At 39.2% G+C, this 20899-nt stretch overlaps 2 protein-coding genes across 11 annotated transcripts in view; one reads left to right on the top strand and one right to left on the bottom strand.

The window, feature by feature from the left end:
- Positions 1-1983: 1983 nt before the first annotated feature.
- LOC309715904 (beta-galactosidase-1-like protein 2) lies at positions 1984-12400 on the top strand. Of its 5 annotated transcripts, none has more exons than XM_082549378.1 (19): positions 1984-2148; positions 2556-2741; positions 2829-2897; positions 3288-3383; positions 3730-3838; positions 3921-4013; positions 4095-4176; positions 4242-4306; positions 4393-4477; positions 5337-5474; positions 5654-5737; positions 5810-5922; positions 6017-6163; positions 8854-8925; positions 9044-9122; positions 9226-9313; positions 9397-9508; positions 10410-10526; positions 12157-12400. In XM_082549378.1, exons 1-19 carry the CDS (start codon positions 2057-2059, stop codon positions 12241-12243), a joined length of 1914 nt encoding a protein of 637 aa, XP_082405504.1. In that variant the 5' UTR covers positions 1984-2056; the 3' UTR covers positions 12244-12400. The 5 variants fall into 5 exon arrangements, with proteins under 5 accessions (XP_082405504.1, XP_082405503.1, XP_082405505.1 ...); XM_082549377.1 differs by having other exon boundaries at positions 5807-5922; XM_082549379.1 differs by lacking the exon at positions 5654-5737.
- Positions 12401-12724: 324 nt separating this feature from the next.
- The window catches only part of b3gat1b (beta-1,3-glucuronyltransferase 1 (glucuronosyltransferase P) b), a 62173-nt gene continuing 53998 nt past the window's right edge, over positions 12725-20899 (bottom strand). For 5 of the 6 annotated variants that reach the window (XM_082548428.1, XM_082548427.1, XM_082548426.1 and 2 more), the window contains 2 exons: positions 20643-20748; positions 12725-14174 (listed from right to left, as the gene is read on the bottom strand). In XM_082548428.1, coding sequence (XP_082404554.1) covers positions 20662-20748 — 87 coding nt within the window. In that variant the 3' untranslated portion in view covers positions 12725-14174; positions 20643-20661. Of the gene's footprint in view, positions 14175-19764; positions 20137-20642; positions 20749-20899 lie in introns of those variants that run through there. The other variant, XM_082548431.1, reaches the window with a different exon arrangement.

The raw sequence follows: 20899 nt of genomic DNA, 5'->3' as shown, positions 1-20899 counted from the left end.
CCATTCCCACCCTCATGCTCTCATATGCACTCACTCCACACTCAACCAACGTGGAGACAGACATAAAGAGACGCTGTACACACAATCACACTCCCCAAGCGTACTCTACAAACCGGGTCTAGGTACCCTTGCCCCTGGAGGGGGGAATTGCACCCAGACCCAGGTGGTGTTACCCTTTTCCCTGCGGTGGGGAGAGGCAGACCACCCCGACTCCGCAGCAGCAGGGAGGCCCCACACTCCAGACCGCAGTCGGACGGCCAACTCCTCCTACTAGCCCTCCCGCTCCAGCAGGCCGCAGAGAATGGGGGTGGGAGAAGACTCCAAACCTCCCTCCACCCGCTCATTGTAGTGTTGATGCATATGTGTTCTAAGGTGCAATTAAAACCCAGGAGGGCATGGAGCTACCTGCCAGAGAGCAGCAGGTAAGCGCATGGTCCCTCCTGCTAGCCCTCAATGACTAAGTGTATTTAAAATTGAGAGGTGGGCAACGACGTCAGGGGTGGGGTGTACACCCTGATGTTAATTTGGCACAGATCAATCTTAAATTCGATTTGATTATTTTAATAAAGCGCCCAAGAACTTTATATAAATTTGGAATGTAAATATGGGAGTTTTATTATAATAACTTGATAAGGAGCCATTTCTATCACAGAGACATAAACAGCATATTGCTTAAAACTGAAAATGCAGTGTTGTCTAGCTGCTCCACCTTTGTAATGATGGTGGGTCCGTGTATAACATATGAACTGTGGCCAGACATCATCTTCTTTTATAAATTAATCCACTGCATACTTTCCTAAAGAAGGGAAAGAAAGAAAGCAATGAAGCAGCATTCCTTAGTTTTTAGAGAATTCCACCAGCTCTTGTGGCCATGCAGATAATTCCAGGTCATGACAATTATTTAGGAACCTTCCTAAATAAAACTCATTAAGAGTTTGAGAAATTTTATGAGTGAGTGTGTTTTCACAGTGGAAGAGAAAGAGCACACCAAAAAGAAAAGGAGGGCAGGTTTACACACGTGACTCTAACAGCTTCTACAGCTGCATATTGAAAATCGACACGACCACTAACCACCACAAAGTTACGTGTGCAGGGCTATTCCGACTATGAAACCAATAGAAACAATTAGCTGTAGCTAGTGGCTCTAACAGCTAACCCTGGTTTGTCTTCCTTTGCTGAGGAGCACAAATAATCATCTTTTCTGTCTTGAAACCAGAGCAGTAGCAACTAAAGTTGAAAAAACGCATCAGGAAAGTATTTACAGGGGTCATAAGATAAGGGATCGAAGAGCCATTTCCCACTTACAAGAGTTGCTGCTTGCTGGCCACTAGCTAAGTCATATATGAGTGTTGTGGTGGTACAGAGCTTGTGGGAACCTGGGTGGATCGTGAGTGGCTGGGAGAGGTTAAGAAATGTACAGGCCTGTGTAGAGTCTATTGGACTACTAATGGCACTTAAAGGTAGGGATAGTAGAGGCAAACAAAGCAAAATACCCCATTTCAACATGTGTCAAGTGAAGAACATGAACTGGGCACCACTGTGGGGTTGTTATGGTCCCCAGCACATGTAGAAATAAGGAGCAACTCCATAGAATGAGTTATGAATGACGAATGAAGGGCAGCAATATGCAATTAGCTCCACGCATCTAGACAAGTTTCAAAAGAAGATAAAATAATGAACACTTTGGAGATATGATATAACTTGCCGCATTTCTCGTTATTTTTATATTTTAGATTACTAGACACTATTTTTAAGATGGAAGAAACTTTTTCAGGATTAAATGTTTTCATTTTGTTTGTTGTTTTTTCTGGTAAAGCTCTAAAAAAAGAAGAAAAGAAAAAGGAAGCTGTGTAGTAGTTCTTACAAGCCAAACAATACCGAAGACAAACCCTGCTGCTAATGAGGTGAGTTAGATTTCCATGGCTCCGCGCAGAGGCACTCCCACGAGGCGGTGCACTGTTCAGACCAGCATCATGCGTTCATCTGCACACAGATGCTGCTGTGAACTTAACTCGACTGTTGCTTATGTTGCCAGAAGGGATCTCGCTCTCCATCCATGGTTGTCCTCAGGATAAGAAATGTGCACAAAAGGAAATATGCACTCATCTGCCTGTGCATTGCTGGATTCATCATGTACAGATATCTTGGGTAAGTTCTTAAAATGTTACGTATGTTCCAGTAAGAGGCTGTTGTTTTCCCCTCAATGCAACGATTCAGCTTGATGTAGTTTTCACAGACACACAATTCAAACAGTCTCAATAGTAATATTGTTTGTGTGGCTTCTATAACAGTACAACAGTGTCATTGTATTACACACAGTTTGACGGTTGTCATAAGAAACTTTATTTATTTTGGGAAGTGAATAATAAGAAACTAATGGATGATGAAGAAAATGTAAAAGAAGCTCTTATGAGTTTACTGAAGTCTGATGTCCTCCTGCTCAACTCAAGACATCTGCAAATTCCTGCCAAGCATGTCATGTGGTCAGTTAGAGTACAATAGCCTGTGTTAGGCATTAAGTGACTGTGACACACTGAGTGGAACTCCTCTTCCAGCATGTCGGGAAGGGGGAGGAGGATGAGCCGAAAGGTCGGCTTGTGTGCCAACACGTCCCAGTTCACCCTCGAGGGAGAGCCCTTCCGCATCATTGGGGGATCCATCCACTATTTCCGTGTGCCCAGGGCCTACTGGAGGGACCGCCTGATGAAGATGAAAGCCTGTGGGATTAATACCCTCACTACGTACGAACACTGCTCCAGTGATTGAGTTTAGAATCACAAGCACTGTCACTGCTGAATGTTAACTGTGGGCGCCCTCCATCCTTGCAGATATGTGCCGTGGAATCTGCACCAGCCGGAAAGAGAGGTTTTTAGCTTCCAGACACAGCTGGATTTACAGTAAGGAGAATGTTCTTATATGATTAATCACCACACAGCATCCTTCACACCACCTTCCTAGCTTCTCTAACAATATTACCTGCTCTAAGGTATTTTGGATATATTCTTCATTTTCTCCTCATCATCTAAGTCCTCAGTGCTCAGGGGAGATGCTAGAGGCAGAGAGTCCCACCTGACAACAGCAGCATCTCCATAACAAAAGCAGCTTATCGAGCAATTAACTGCACAGCGATGATAAGCCAAGAGAGAGGTCCTGCCTCTGCCAGTGTTGTTGCCAGGCACTTTTCACACTCACCAAACAATAAGAAATGGAGCCTCACTGTGAGTCTAAACTTTGGGTTTGCACAGGAAAAAGTTGCTTGTTGATTTTCTTTTCTGTTTGGATTTCAGAGCCTATATCAGTCTTGCAGCCGAGATGGAACTGTGGGTGATTTTGCGTCCAGGACCCTACATTTCCTCTGAGCTGGACCTAGGAGGACTGCCGAGGTAGTCACGGTGTTCTCTGTATGTAGGTTTATGTAGAAATTCAGAATTTTTTTGTGTGTATATTCATATGGTATGAAAAGGGACGTTAGTTTAAACTGCAAGTCTGTTCAGTGCCTGTCCTGAGTAAATAGATTTGTATTTAAGTGAATTTAACCGGACAGCACAAGAGTTACTTGATCTAACGCACAAAGTGCCATTTTTGCTTTCTGAATGAAATCAGGGTGGAAGAGTCGCATCTTGTTTAAAGTAAAGGCTTGCTCAGTGTCTCAAGCTTTGTCCAGTATTTTAGACTCACTGTGGCTCTGTTGTTAAGTGTTAACTGAGCATGTTTTCTATGTCTTTGCAGCTGGCTCCTCCAAGACAGCAGCATGAGACTGCGGACGACGCACCCAGGGTTCATTCAGGCTGTCAACACTTTTTTTGACAAGCTGATACCAAAACTGGTTCCATTGCAGGTCAGGCTGGAAACATACCAGCTGAAGCAGAGTCTGTTAATCTTTTTAATTAAAAAAAAAATGCTTGTTTGTGTTTTTCTAGTTCAAGAAAGGAGGTCCAATCATTGCCGTGCAAGTGGAAAACGAGTATGGCTCCTTTGCAAAGGATCAGAGTTACATGCTTTTCATTAAAGAGGTGACTACACATGAAACTTGATGGGATAGAACGGATCAATAGGATTATTTTCACTTCTTCCTTTGTGTTTTATTTTGAAAGGCTCTGCAATCCAGAGGGATCAGCGAACTGCTGCTCACATCAGACAAGCACAAAACGTTAAAGTCTGGGGGTGTGGATGGAGGTATATTAATAATCACACACCTAAACATAAACATGCACACACAGAGTTAACCTAATCTCGTGTAGCCCTCAGGACAGTGAAGCTTCAGAAGCTAAATCAGAGAAACATCCAGGAGCTGACTGCTATCCAGGTGAGTCTCACCTTTCCACATCACTTGTATCCATCACTGATGACAGTAAGGAGATGCAAGCTGACTGTGTGCGTGCTGCTTTTCAGCCCAACAACCCCACCATGGTGATGGATTACTGGACCGGCTGGTATGATATCTGGGGAGAGCTCCACCATGTGCTGCCCCCAGAGGGTAAGGAGGGTTCTCTGTGCTGCTAGTGGCATGTTGCTCCCCTGCTATTCATAATCAACCTGGGTGGTCTAACAATGGAGTGTCGCTCAAGGGAGTCTTCATAATTCAGCGAGGTGGTAAAAGAAGCGTACACATCCTTCTCTTAGTATCTCTGAAAGCCAATGCTACATAGTGATGTTACATTAGCAAAAAACAGGCATAAAGTGTCTTGTGCAAATTGAATTCTTCTTATATTTTATAAAATGAAAAGAAAAATATTGTGGAAATCATTGCCTGTAGTTATTTTATTAGTCTTTCATTCATTTTTATACATTTGTGTGCAGCTTGTGCAGTGAAATACAAATCGGTCTAAATCTCCTGCTTCAGAAACCAAATTTGGAAATTGAAATCTGTTGGGTTTTTGTCTTATAATTACTGCTTTAAAGCAAATTTGTTTTAAAAACAGTCGTTTACATCAACCAAACCAGTAAACATGGAAAACCTGCTTGTGAAAAGAAATTTGGATACAGAAATCTATACTCTTACTTTACGAATACTTTACTAACCCTTGAAAGAAATGCATATATGAGTAAAACCAATCAAAGGGTAGCGTTATTGTCTGTTTCACTAGTGCTACTCTATCTCCAGTTCCTCTAAACTGCTGTAAATGTGCTTTCTTTCTCACCCCAGTGTAGATTTTTGCATGAGAAATGGCAGCTACATGCCCACAGTGGACATGCAAATGTCAGGGTCATGCTGCTTTTGAATGAGTCACTTAAAGCATTTAAGAAAATGAGTCAGAAGAGTTTCGGGATTCAAAATTTGTATTTGCATGAATCCATTTTTCTAAACACTGTGAACACGTCTCATTTCTTGTCAGATATGGTATCCACTGTAAGGGAAATTCTGAGGAGAGGCATGTCTGTCAACTTGTACATGTTCCACGGAGGATCCAGTTTTGGCTTCATGAGCGGAGCACTCGCCAATCCCTCATACAGAGCTTTAGTCCCCAGCTATGGTTGGTTCCTTTGTACTGTGCTCAGTCTCAAATAGACTCTCATGCAAATTCACAAAGACGTTTGAGTGATTAATAACTGCCGTATGAGAGCTGGAAAATGTCGTGTTCTGTACTGTTGACCTTAACACCCAGCAGGTGGCAGCAAATGACAGTTTTCGCACACTGTTGATGTTCCGCAGATTATGACGCTCCTCTGTCTGAATCTGGGGAATACACTTCAAAGTACCATCTTCTCAGGGATTTACTTTCCCGATACAAAAACAGTAAGAAAAACACGAGATATGCAGCACATTATTTTATTCAGTTACTGACCTCTTTGCCTCTCTGTGCAGCAGGAGGCTCTGACAGTCTCCCGGACATGCCAGTCCTGCATTACAGGGAGGCTTATGAACCAGCCATTATGTACCAGCACCTTTCATTATGGGATGCTTTAAGCTTCACAGAAGGAGTACGTTTATGTGAGATTATCTGTGACGTACGTATCCTGCAATGTAAAGAATTTTGCTTTTCAGACAGTTCAACTGTTTCAATTGTCTCTGCAGCCATTTAAGTCCACCAAACCAGTAAACATGGAAAATCTACCCGTGAACAACAGAAATGGACAGTCCTATGGCTACACTCTGTATGAGACTATCATCACGAGGGGAGGGCTGTTACAGTCAGGGGACAATGTCAGAGACCGTGCCCTGGTGAGTTAATGCACACTATACATGTGCATGATATTTATCCATAAGCTAATTGCTTAGCTTCCATAATGTGTTTGTAGCTGCTGAAAACAAATTTATTAAAAACAAGGAAGTCATGTCTTACTGCTAAAAGATATATGTCTGTTAAATATGAACTGAACTTTAACTGAACAAACACACACATCCACACATGTGCAATAACACTAAGTGCAATAATCTTTTCTGGCATCGTTGTATTTTTACTCAGTTGTATATAGCATTCGTATTCTATTTTTATCTTATTGTATATTTTTATTCTATTTTATTCTACTGTATATAGTATATTATTTTATTCTATTCTGTACAGCTGTGTACTGTATTTATTCTTATTGTATTCTAATTTTTGCGTCATAACTTTTGCACTGTCCACTTCCTGCTGTGACAAAACAAATTTTCCACGTGTGGGACTAATAAAGGTTATCTTATCTTAAACCTAGTGGCATAAGATAGTCAGCATAGAAAAACTGCAAATATGGGAAAACAGCTAACCAGACTCTGTCCAAGGGTTAAAAATATCCTCCTAATAGCTCATTCATTAAACATTTTTGATATTGTTCATAAAATGAACAGCAAATAAATAAATAATAAGAAAAAACCCTGCAAGAACAAAATGATTCCTTCTTGCTGAAAATTTGAACGATCAAATATAAGCAGGAGCCAGAGGACAGTTAGCCTAGTTTACATCAGTCACACAGGCCAACAGACAAGTTAACAACCACGCGGCAACTGCTGGTCATTATAAGAAAATTAATATTTCGCAGCCGGCTGTGAGTTGTTAAGCTGTTAAGTATAAGCTATTCATTCCTGAAAAAGACAATCAGTGACTTCATGGTAACCAGTTATCTGAGTGCTGTGATTGCTTTGGTCACTGTTGCCAGGGCCACCTGTAGTTTGTACTGAGATGCCGACTTGTCTGCAAACACTACCTCTGAGTGGTCAGCTAGCACATGTTGGGGAATATACATTTTATACACTTTCCTCTAGAGTTTGCCACTTTAGCCCTGACTGAGGTCTTAGCAGAGCAAAAACACTGGGAAACAGTGACTCTGTCCAGTTCGCTCACTGTTACTCAAGATTACAAAATCTTGTAGTTCCATTAAAGGCACATATTTCAGTTGTGAATTGTTTACCAACAGCTTACTTCAGTTCGATGTCAGAACTGCTTACGTTATTCAACAACTGAACAAATGTGATCAAATGTCACACTGAAGTTATAAACCTAAACTCATCTGTTTGACCATCTTCACAAGTTCTTATGTATTGTTTACAGCTCTCTGCTCGTGGATGTCGTTTCCAGCTTTTTCCTCTCTCACTTTCATTTGTTCCTGCGGGATAGTTGCCCGCTCTGTCTCTACACTTGATGGGCTTCTCTCCCTCACATATTCTCTGGTGAATTTTAAATTCTACCAATTTTCTCAAAGTTAATGTCAGCCACAGCTATATCTGACAGCTCAGGTGCAGCGCAGGATTGAGCCAGAGGAGGACTGCTTTATGACAAACTATTCCACTGTGTAAATCTGAGATTTGTGCTCCTACGGTGTGCAGAAAATCTTCAGACAGTTCATTGTTTTTTCCACAAATAAAAAAAGGATTACAAAATCTTGTAATTCCATTATAGTTCCTGACCTGTCTGGATATTGCAGTTGTGCAAATTACCATTGTTTATATATATATAACATATAATGCTAGATATTTATTAAAGTAAGCATTAATTGGATCAGTCAAAGCTGAGCACACTGCTAAAACCTTGGCCCTGTCCTCGACCTGCATGCTTGCAGACTCCCTTTCAGTCTATTATTTAATTGAAACCAAACAGAAGTGAACTGAACAGTGTTTTTAGTCACATACATAGAGATCTAAACATCTCTCTGGTAAATAATGTTTAGTGTTCTTCTGCACATCATGCAGGTCCCATGGTTTCAGGTTAATTCAGGGTTATGGTTTATCATAACGCCGCTCTCCTCTGGATAAATCCTGAGGTCCACCTGAGGCTTAGTCCTCAAACTCACACAGTTTTAGCACTTTCACAGATGAGTTCCCCCCAAAGAAAATCATCCTGATTCTTCTTCCTCTTCTTTTCATTTCTCTACATAGTCACACTGTTTTCATAAAGAACCATGTGTACAGCATTAGCTTAAATTGTATTATTTTTGTCAGACCCTCATTCGCTTCTTTTGCACTCCCTCATCAAAGGCCTTTATTTTTAGACACTAATTTGTACACCTCTTGTCAGGTAATTACTAAAATAAGCTGACTGCATCTTTGGATATAAAGATAGCTCACTGTTTGCATCACCATATGATCTTTCCACTTCCATGGACACACTTTTGTAAATGCATCATCATGCTAATTTGCCCTACAGCACTGACACTCGGCCTTTTTGGTAAGCCCTAAAAGAGGGTTTAGCACTGGCCCAGATATTAGTAGATCTGGTTTGAGATATTAAACTGACAGGTTTGACCACTCATGCTGTCTTTACCAGTTTTATTGCATGAAATGCTCTTAGAGTGAGGACCAACCAATTAAACTTCGGCTTAAGTGGATATTTCATTCTTCAAAGAAAAAGGGGTGGAGCGTTGCTCTGGTGCCTTCCAGCAGGACACAGTTTAAACTAAATTACTACAGTTATTTGACACTAATGTTTTTTACTCCAGGTGTTTGTAGACAGAAGCTACATTGGCCTTTTCAAGCGCCAGAGTCTGGAGCTGGCGGTTCCTGATGGTAAGGTATGATATCAAGTTGAACAGTGAAGAGAAAGGCTTCATTCAGTGTGATGGATGCTGGAGAGGCAGCTGTCTGGCTGTTAAAACGATCAAAAAACATAAATGTGATTGATCCCTACAGGGACGTCGTACCTTGAGTTTATTGGTGGAGAACTGTGGACGAGTTCACCAGGGAAGGGAGCTTGACAAGCAACGTAAAGGTGACTGACTGAAATTTTTGCTGTTCATCGCTCTGCCTGCTTTTAAATCACTCAAGCAATCAGTTTGTAGAGGGCAAGCCAATTTCGATTTGTGTTTTTGCAGGACTAGTGGGAGACATTTTATTAAACAATATCCCCTTGAGAGATTTTACAATATACAGCCTGGATATGAAACCCAGCTTCCTTGATAGGTTTGTAGACTTTATTAAATCTAATACGCTGCATATTACTTGCTTTTGTCTGTAATAGTGTGTTTGATGTGGCCTTATTTCAGTCTTTATCAAGCACCCTGGAAAAGTCTTTCTGAAACACCCAGCTTCCCTGGATTTTTCATGGGCAGACTGTTTGCATATGGGTATCCAAGTGACACGTTTGTGAAGCTGCCAGTAAGTAAACAGCTATGTTAAAAAATAAGTAAATGACATTTAAATGAACGGAAAAGACTAATCACATTGTTACACCTTGAAATCCAATAAATTAGAAGAAGGAATTCCGATGACTGAAACCTCCTTGTGGAGTAGCAGGTGGAAACTGACTTTTAAATGTCTGTCATTAGGATCTTTTGTGCTCTATCCTGTTGAAGTGTCTGCCTGTGAGTCTTCAGTCTGGAAGAGGGTATAAAAAGCTCTTCAAATTATTTGAAATAACAAAATTAACTGTAAAGAAAATCAAATTACTGCCAGTTCACCGCTGGGTAGCTTGCAGGCATTGATTCAGCTTTGCATTCTTCAGCATCGCCTGAATATACAGTAATGTGAATCCGTTTATCTGAAAAGTGAGCTGAAAGTGGACCTTTTTGAAAGGATAATGATCTGAAGCACATTCGTGAAAGAATGGCTCAGAAAGAAGAAATGGAAGGTCATGCAATGACTTGGTTGAAAATAATAAAACCTTCAGTGTCACTGAAATGTTGAATGGGCATTTAAACCAAGGAGAATCATTTTACAGGGAAGAGAGTTTAGAAAGCAGGTACTGGTGGACGTACACAAAACTCCTACAAGGAGTGCCAATGGGGGCAAAATGAGCTTCTGATACTGTGGGTGTAATTTATTTCATTTTAAACAGAAGTATCTGAGATCTGTTGGTAATCTTATTCAATGAACCACTGAAGAATTACCATTTGTGCTGTCCTTCAAGTACTATAAAACATCTTTTGTCTGCGGCATTTTTAAAATAGTCAAATGTTTCCTCATCTAAATATGTTAAAAACATACATAAAGAAGCCAGGTGTGTTTATACTTATTTTTTGAATTTGTTTTAATAAATGTATGTGTCTGGGATCCGCAGGGCTGGGAGAAAGGTGTTGTGTTTATCAATGGGTTGAACCTTGGGCGCTACTGGTCCATTGGCCCCCAGCAGACTCTCTACCTCCCAGGTCCTTTTCTCAATAGTGGAATCAATCAGGTATAACTGTTCAGAAGCAAATGATGAATTATGATGATTGTAGCACTTTGTTAGTCTGTGTGAGCGCCGCTTACAGCTACATCCAGAGTCCGTGGATGCATCCTTCAGGTCGGAGAACAGCTAATTTTAATAAAACGAGCTTGTAGTTTGATATCTGCTGTCACAGTATGATTGTAAACAGCTGTTGTTGGCGTTTGTAATGTTGGTTCTAATGAGTTGTTGATCCCAAAAGTTCACATATGTAAATGTGTTTCACATTTTTTTCTCCTTAGTTTAATTAAGAATTTTAATTATTGCTTTTGTTTCTGTATCTGACAACCGTGACCTGATTTACTGTTAAACTGTTTCAGCCTTTGTGTTTTGTTTTGCTTCATTTCTTTTCTTTTTTTGCTTATATACTAAGTTAGCTTTTGCAATAGTGGCTTTGTATGATTGTTTCCCTGGATGCAAGCGATTATCATTTCATATAAGAATTACAGCAGAAGAACTGAAAGTAATTTAAATAAAAAAGTAGAGCAACACAATTTTTTAGGCTAATATTCTGTTCTAGAATATTTTTTATTCTCATAAATACAAAATGGTACAGCGCTTGTGTCCTTTCTTGTAGGTCTTTAACTACACAGCCAAAGCAGAAGTGCTTGCATGCAGTCCTCCAAAAAACCTCCACATAGCTTCATCGATCATTGGCGATGATGCTATGTGGAGGCAGAAAGATGATTGGTTTAAAGGTTTGCTAGAATAGGAAATAGATGACAAAGAATTTCTTAAAAAAGTATAAGACAGAATATAGACTTATGTAAAAGATGGTTGCAGCCACCATGATGTCACCCAGGGATGGATCTGGCTGTGTAGCCATCTGGTCATAACTACTTGAGACTGATAGCAATACTCAGAGTAAAAATTGTAGTTTGACTAAAACATGAAGTGTAATAGTTGTTAAAGTGTTGTAATAGTGAAAGTTGTGCCACACAGGTTACAATGTGTCTTATTTTCTCCGTTTCCATATGTTTGCATCTAAAGTGATGGCACAAGGACATACTTCTGATTGGATCACTCCCACTCGTCCCATCTTTCTACACAACTAAATTAGTTCTGATTGGATTTCTCTCTCTCTCTATAATATCTTCATCCTGTTTTAATCATTGATGAAAGAGTCAATAGACATCATCATAGTTTTTGTCCCTGTGACTTTAGCTTTTATGTAGTTATTGTCTTGTTTTTGTCAGAAAAAAGGTTGTTGACTAAAAATATGATGAAAATTATTGGTCTACAAAATTAACACTGCTTACTTGCTCTCTCTTATCTAGTGTTAGACGAGAAGACTGACGATATTAATGTGTTTAGGTTTTCCAAGGCTTCCAATAGCTTAGCCCAGCCTAGGATCACCATAGCTAATTTACATGTTGTTTGTTGTATGTTTCATTCATATTTGCTTGTAAGATGATTTTGTTACCTTCTGGGCGACTCAGGTTAGCCGTTTCCTCCTCTTCACACTCTTTATACTAAATATCTGCTGGCTCTAGCTTTGTAAACTGCTGTACTCTTAATGTATTTTTGTACTATAATTGCAAAAACCAAACAAATCTCTAACACTTGTCTGTGTTTTTTTTTTCACACTCAAATAAATTAGGTCATTGTGTTTGAGGAACAAGAGGGAGACTTCAAGGTCCACTTTGAGGATCAGGCTGATCTTGGCATGGCTGCTGACATCCAGTGACCAACATCACGTCACAATTCCAATGTTTGTGTTTATGTGTGTATGTATGTAAAATTTGCATTTCTTTTGTATTACTAGGTGTTTATCATATCAGGAGGAATTGAAATACAGGGAAACAATAAATTCTGTCAAATCCAATAAATTTCACCTACATATATATTGGGGGCTCATTCGGGATTCATTTTGAATATGGCACAGTTTAGTCTGGTAGATTTTATAGCTAATCCTACTTTATAACAGCTTGATGTACGAAGGAAATATGATTTATGTGCAGTTGCCTCACATTTTGAAATCTCTGTGTCTAAATCCATGAAAAGCGAATTTAGAACTCTGGTGAAATGGGCATATACATATATGCACACACACACACACACACACACACACACACACATACACACACACACACATATATATATATATATATATATATATAGAGAGAGAGAGAGAGACATGACTCTTTAAATCAAAGACAGAGTCACGATTGTATGGGAGCAGTTTAAACCTATGTACATACAGTACCCTTATTTACAATAAATCTTTACACATACAGCAGAATTATTAAGCAATGATCACGTTCTGTGAATTTACAGTCTTAGAGTAACAATTTTAGGGAGTCTGGCTGTGGCCGGTGTGTCAGATTGTTAAATCTGTATTGCCTATGTGAATATACTTGAGTATGTATCAAGTAGCAGTTACTGCAATCTTAGGTCTGTAAAGCAAAAATCAGCTTCATGAGGCAGTAGTTTGAGCAGCTGTCAAATGAAACACAAGCAACATAGCAGTAGCATCAGACCCTAATCAAGTCAAGTCAAAGTTCAATGTTTCAAGTGTTTGAATGTTTCAAATGTCTGCAAATTAACACTGAGAACTGACGGAACTCTTAAAACGATACAAAGTCATACAGAACATTTGCATTCTTAAGTGGTGTTGCTGCAAGTCAGTGGAGTATGAACTCATTACTCGCAAGCCTTCCATCCACGGTGAGAATAATTAGAATGTATAACACAGCTATTTGAAAGAATGCACTTCTGATTTTCAGAGTAATGGCTTTACATTCCATCGACTCTCACACGTACTGTTCACAACTAACATACCAATGCTACAAATTACTCTGAAACAATAAATAACTGCTAAGAAACCTTCACCCAGCGCAGTCTTAATTAGCTTATGAGGAAGTCTTTGAGTTTGACAGGCTAACAGCAATACTGGATCCTCTTTTAAATATGAGTGCATGTCAGCGCTGTTACAGCATGTTAAGCTTGTAGTAAATGAATGCGAGAGAGGACGCTGCTGTTAATAAGCCACTGCTCCATGTTTTTGTGTGCATGTGTGTCTGTGAGCAGTGTGACAGCTCAGTGTGCGCAAATGTATGTTCAAAAGTAGCAGGGCTCCTAATTAGTACTGGGTTCACTGTTGTACAGTACAAAAAGGGGGAGGGCTCAGATCCCATCAGTGCTGTCTAACAGTCGGTGCTGACTCTCTTGAAACAAGGACTTCTTTTATTTCCCTGTGCAGCTCTTTCCCTGACAGCCAGCTTGCATCAAAACAAAAGGGCCCCATTCAGTTCTGATTGGATGGTTGGCTGGTGTTGATGTCGCTCACAAGGCTCTTTATTGCTTGCTGTACCATCTCTTCCTGCAGCTAAGTCATGTGACATCCCTTATCTCAGAGGAGACCTCAGGTGGCAAACTCCTTTCAGTGCTGCTCCAGAACACACCAGTCGTTTTTGTGCAGTTGTGCTTTGATACTCTGTGGTCGCTCAAGCACACATGGCTTTGCTCTGCCTCTTCAACTGGACACGCGTAGCTTCATGCTAAGCTGTGGTGAAATACAGCTGCTGCGTCCTGGTAATACTTTTGACCGTGACTGTTGCTTTTTCGGAGCTCAGGTTGGTTTGAATCCAGGGAGAGCTCAGTAGAAACATTCCTCCCCTGAAACAAAAAAGTTTACACTTAATAAGTGCAATCAGGAAAAAAAGAAAATAAATTATTAGCCATGATAGAGGCCATGTAAAGCTTTATCAATGCAATATGATGTTCAAAATATCATACTCCCAAGTTTCCAGCATGGCAGTAGCATGCAAACTGACTTCCATGTGTCATAATTACAATGCGAAACCTCAGATTTTTAAGTACAGGTTCTGCCAAACACTGTTTGTATATAATCCCTTTAAAAATACAGCAATATAATCTGTGTGCACAGGCTTTAAATGACCTGTTTCTAATATTGTAACTAATTTGTTTTTATAAGTAATCCATAACTTGTCCAATGATCCATGTGAGCCTGCATCCTAGCTGATGTAGGGGAAGAGACAGGCTCAGTGGTCTATCACAGGGCTATGTTGTTTTGCCACTGCATGGAAAAGAATTACCTCGGGGAATTTGTCTGTAGATGCTCGTAAAGAATCATAAATATGACATTAAAATCATGTATAAAATTTACAGGTTTATTTTTATAAACCTGTAATTTTCACAAGTGCAAATGGTTCACATATTAACAAGCGGTAATTAGCAGTCTCCTTTATGTTTGAAAAAGATGGAGATGGCTGATATTATTATGCAAGAATGGCAACGTTCCATCTTTTCTTTTCTTCTTCTCATTAATATATATTAATAATGGTGAAATTATTACCAGATTTGCATATATTTTCAATCGATTTCTTTTTACTGTGTATGCGCCAAATGCTAACATAGCTGTTTCAACAACACCTGAAGGAGTGTTCATTTAAATGCAATAAATTAGGACTTTTGTGGTGCCAGCTAACATTCACCATTTAAATGATTGCTGAATGTTCATCAGCTGATCTTCTTTCTCATTATCTAATCTTGGTTGAAAAAATTATTCTAAAAAGAAAGTTTCACGGGTGTCTGCAATACCATGTCACTGTATGCTGGACAGCCTTCTTAAATGTTGGCTGGACAAACTGTGCTATGCATCAGGGTTTTTGTCACTTTTTCCATTTTAAGGATGGGTTCAGTTAAAGTTTTACAGTCAGCCTTGTTTATGGTTTCTTGCATTAGGTTCCTCTTGTATCTCCTGTGAGAGCCTGTCAGTCCTTTGTATATGTTTCCTGTGTTATGTCCGTGTCTCCCTCTGTGGCTCGTCTCCCTTTCCTGTTCCCATGTTCCCCTCCTTGTGTTTCATTCCATGTCTTCCCTGCCTGTTATGTGCATGCATGTCTGTACTTCCCCCAGTTCCAGTGTCAAGCCTGTGTGTTTTAGTCTGCATCTCAGTATGTTTCCTGTTTTATTCTGACAGTCTCTCATCCAACGTTCATTTTACCTATGTCATTATGTTTATTACAACACTCTGTAGTTGAGGGTTTATCCAGAAGGCTATGCGTGCAGTTTTTCCCCATCTTTTTTTCTCTCAAGATTTTCTCTCATGATACTGCATCTTTATTGTTTATTTCTTTCAGGGACTGTGTTAATCACACAAACAGAAAACATGATTTGTATCAGATTAAGCTACTGACTAATTTATGAGGCTAGCTCAAGCTCTAAATATCACAGGAGAGCTTATGAGACCACAAACTCTCTGCGGGAGCCTCTGAAAGAAAAAGACACAGAAGAACAAGACAAGGAAGAAAAAGGACTTATTGCCACCGACTGTCTCTACATGACTCTTTGCAAAGAAAGACAGACAGCAAATTTATACTATCAAGCTATCTGAACTCGAAACTGAAACTAAATAAAAAAAGAAGAAGCAAAAGTGGCTGCTTTGGCTTTTCACCTAACTCGTTTCAACATTGTGTCTTAAAAATCATATTTATATACAACTACATGTTTATAGTAGAGATGGCACGATACCACTTTTTTATGTCCGATACCGATATCATAAATTTGGATATCTGCCGATACCGATATGAATCCGATATAGTGTTTTTTAATCAACAAAACTGTTTTTTAAATATCTTGCTGCATTTTGTATAAGTTCATACTCAAGTTTAAAACAACAACTACACTAAAGCTATTCTGTTATACCTGTATGCAAAAAAAATGTTTCATAGTTCAGCAACACTGATCAATCTAATAAACTTAAACCTACACCATCCTCCCTATTCTGGTATTTTAAAGAGTACTTAGCGTAAATATTAAGCAACCTAACTAATAGTGTTCCAACTCCCAGCAACAACAAAAATAAATAAATAAAAAATAGGGAACCACCCCTCACGCTCCACCTCATGATGCTTAATCGACGTAATCAACCTTAATTTGATGCAGTGTGAAAAAAAATGCACAGAAATCAATTATTTTTCAAGAAATATTAAATAGATTCAACATCTTTCTTCAACAAAATTGCAGACTGCACAGATGGTACCTTCCCAAAGGAAAAAGTACTATAGCTTACTAGGGTATATATATATATATATATTAGACTTAATAGTCACTATGTACAGTAATTGACTTCTATTCATTTTGCATCAAATTAAAACTTTGGGTGTCAGATAATTATTTATTAAAAGCTAGACATTTTAAATGAGAATAAGAAAGAAAAGTATGTCTTTGTGCCCCCTTTTCCCTGTTCATGCCCTATCGGCCCCCCTGGCTAAACTTTGCTAGATCCGCCCCTGCACAGTTACCAGCGTCAGCTACGTAGAAAAAGATCCTGGTGTAGAAAGTAATATTAAATAAATTCTAACAACAGCTTATCAAGCTTAAACGTGCTGCTGTTGTTTATCTGCTGGTTTCCTCTTTCTGGTGCAAAGTGGGCCAAAAGCAAACTAGAGACACGGACTCGCGACAGAAAAGCCGATCAGCTGATCGTTAAGCAGTTTCATGATTGAAGTAGCAGCAGGAGAGGCAGTCGCTCCATATATCGTTTGTTAAGCTTAACGCAGGAATGCTTTACAAACATTCAGAGATGGACTTACACACTTGCTTTACTTCTCTCGGGATAACTTTGTCGGAGATGAAATGCCGGGTTGCTAGCGAAGCTCCAAATGCTATCCAGACCACCGACAGGTCCCGCATGCCACAGCCGCTCTATCACGTGATGCATACTGCTCCGAGTGCTAACGTTCTGAGGTGAGTTACGGCGTGTGGCAAGTTTTGTGAGGTGCTTTCGTGATATTTAATGGATCGGATTACATTTTTTATTTTTCTCCGATATCCGATCCAGTAATTTAGGTCAGTATCGGACCGATACCGATACGTAATATCGGATCGGTCCATCTCTAGTTTATAGTGGTTAAAAAATTGGGTGCAGGAAAAAAATTGTCAGTGAACAAATCACTGATGGCGCCCCTCCCTGAGCCTGGTTCTGCTGGAGGTTTCTTCCCATTAAAAGGGAGTTTTTCCTCCCTACTATTGCCAAGTGTTGCTCATATGGATCTTTAGATTGTTGGGGCTTTTTTAAAACCAACCACTGGCATCAAATTTAGGACTTAGCAATTCATCATAAAGTTGAGGTATTATCCTCAAACATATTTGCGAGTCCTTTTTAGTTGTATATAAAAATGATTTCTAGGGCACTAAGGCTAATCACACACTAATTAGAACAATTGGATAACATTGTGAAAAAGAAAAAGAAAATAATGTTTGAAAAACTAGATATGTAATTTTTTCATATAGATTTCAAACAACATACTATTTGATGTCAACATATTTTTGTTACATCTGCTGTGCTCGTTGGTGTGTGTGAGTATATCCTTCTGTCTTGCTTCACATTTTACTTCTGCTTGGCTAGCTTTAGCCATGCTAGCATCAGAACAGGTAGAAACAGATATACATCAGAGAATCGGCCATGCATCTAAACTCAAAAGGAAAACTATAAAAATAAAAATATGGATAACTTTCAGATTAGATCCACATTTCCAACAGTAAATACACATTATTTCATATTATGCTAAAGTCAATGGTTATCCATTTTAGGCTACGTCCACACGTACACGGGTATTTTTGAAAACGGAGATTTTCCGTTTTCGTTTTAAAAAATAATCCCGTCCACACGTAAACGCAGAAATGAAGGAAAACGGTGCTAGGAACATGCCAAAGCAACAGGTGGCGATATATTCCTAACCTGTAGAAATGTTGGCCAATCAGAAGTCTAGAAGCCTCGGTGGGAAATAGTAAACAAAGCTGGGGCATAGAAGCAGAACCGAGTCGTATGTGTGGAGGGACAGTAACTGTGTGTATATGTAAGCATTTAAACACTGCAGAGAGTAGAATTAACAGTATTGTAGAAATTCATTTCACCGAAACAATAACGTGGCGCACTGTGTGACGTCAAAAAAGGCGCACACCTTTGACGCTGCGTTTTCTGCGTTTTTCTCGTCCACACGTAAATGCAAAAACTGAGTTTTCAAAAATATCCACCCTGGCCGGAGTTTTTAAAAAATCTCAGTTTTCAGTGACTGAAAACGCCGTTTACGTTTGCATGAAAGGCGCAAACGCATAGAAAAATCGGCGTTTTCAAAAATACCCGGGTACGTGTGGACGTAGCCTTAGAGAGCTCAGAAATGGCTTCAGGGACTTTGTTGTGACAACAATTTTCATCTGACGTTTGTTTACTGAAAGTCTACCCAGTCAGAAATACAAACTGAACAACACTCATACAAAAGTCTAGACCATACGTTTCCTCTCAGCTCAGTAACCTGGGTTTGGTAAATGAAAAGTGGTTTTGTTACATATGCTGACACTGTCCCTCGTTTCGTTTCTGACACTCCACTCACATATTCACATCATACTTTTCTTCTGTATGGACACACTGGCTCTTTCACTTCAGTCACACTGAATGTGTCAGTAGAACATTTTTTACATGCTGTAGACAGCAGAAAACAGTCAGCTGCCTGTGTTCAATATATGTTGTCTGACTTGTTTGAGAAAAATAGTGTAAGACATACAAAGCCCCATGGAATGAACTATGACACCATGTTGGAGGGTATATTGTCAAAATAATTATGGTGCCCAATGTCCCAAAAGTTATAAACCCACATTAGAACCAAGGTCAATATGACAATAATCAAGGCAACTTCAGTGATCAACAGTAGTGTGAAAGCTTTAAGAGAAATGTGGAGAAACAGCCTTTCAAAATATTTCTGTGGGAATAGTTTTTACAACTCAAAAGAGCTCTATAAGCAAAATATGAACAAAGAACAAACTATACTACATTACAGGTTAATATGTGAATAAAAGCAGAATCTATTGATTTGCATGTCATAAACCTATATTTTATTCACAATAGAACTCAGAAAACATATCAAATATTTAAACTGAGAGGTTTTGAAAAATATTAGTAAATATTTAAATTGTGTTTTTATTTATATTGTTTAAATATTATTTTTTTTTAATGTTTTTCATTTCAATAAAAAAACTTCTAAAAAAGCTTCTAAAAAACATTTGAAACAACCTGTAATATCTGTGATTCCACGCGTGGGAAAATATAAGAGAAGGGAGCTCATCCAGGTCACTACTTCTGTTTAACTATGGATATGTATCACACATTTGTCTCAATAGCTGCAAAAATTCTAGAAAACCAAATTTATTGAAAATTTAAGGCAAAATTTGACTTCCTGTGACATTTCTGTTTTGGCACTGATAACAATCTGGAGGGGCAGAATATTATTTGGAGGCTTGAATTTATTAAAATACAGCAGAGCTAAGAGAAAAGCCTCATCCAACAAAGTAGATACTTGACCTAGAAACAGGGTTTCTATTATGGCTGTCATAAAAAAAAAATTCTCAGATACCAATAGATACTAAAAATGTAGATGCTCATTTGCAATAGTATCAATAACAACAGTGCAATCTTTGCCGTTTCTATTTGACATAACTTCACACAGCACGCTGCAGACAGGCAGACACGCAGCTCCTCTCCTCTCTAGCAACTAAACTTGGTGACGTTAACAACATTGAACAACAGTTTGAAGAATTCTGGGGGTCAGTACAGCTTCTGTTAGAAGAACAATGAGATACAGATACGTTATCATAAATGTTGATCTGGCTGAAATGGCATGTAAATGTTAGCTGGTTAACAATGAGCAATTGCCGCATAGTCACAAACCCAACCTCAGGGGGTCACAAGCTTCTTGTGCCAGACCCACGCCGAGATACTTGGGCAGACATCCAATGCGGCAGCCCCTTTGGAAATCAGGGAGCGGCCAGTCTGATAGCCGTATTAGCCATCTGTTCAGTTATCATTAAAGTCTTATAGTGGCAACTATGACTAAAAACCCCGGTGAACTATTTCTTCAGGTCTATGCACTGATGGTCCACTAAGACAAAATGAATTGCTTTGAAAATGTATTACATACAAAGGTCAGACATTCATTTCAAATTAGGTGTGTATTCTGGGTGCCCATATTCTTTGGGTTTGAAGTTGCTTTTCCATTCCCGCACACCCAAAGTAATCACTGTGTTGAAATGCAGTAATTTGCATTTCTAAATCTCCGTTATTACCTGTGTCACGTGAAGGATGTCATATCTCTACGTTAGAGTCTGTAAATCCTTTCTTGCCCTCATTTACCAGCACAGGCTTCTCTGTCCTTGTGTGCCATACTAATACCTAGAGGTAAGGAGAAAGGCATGGACGAGCAAAAAAATACTCAATATGATGAGATACTAATACAGACATTTTGGCTAGAAATGCTGTTTGCTGGTAATAGGCTGCCTCATATCTGCTACACAATATCCAGACGCAGAACATAACATATTTA

The sequence above is a fragment of the Aulonocara stuartgranti genome, assembly GCF_965226115.1.
Source record: "Aulonocara stuartgranti genome assembly, chromosome: 10".
In the NCBI taxonomy this organism is placed as follows: domain Eukaryota; kingdom Metazoa; phylum Chordata; class Actinopteri; order Cichliformes; family Cichlidae; genus Aulonocara; species Aulonocara stuartgranti.
Note: the sequence above shows the minus strand (reverse complement) of the source record. Positions and strands in the feature narration are given on the sequence as shown.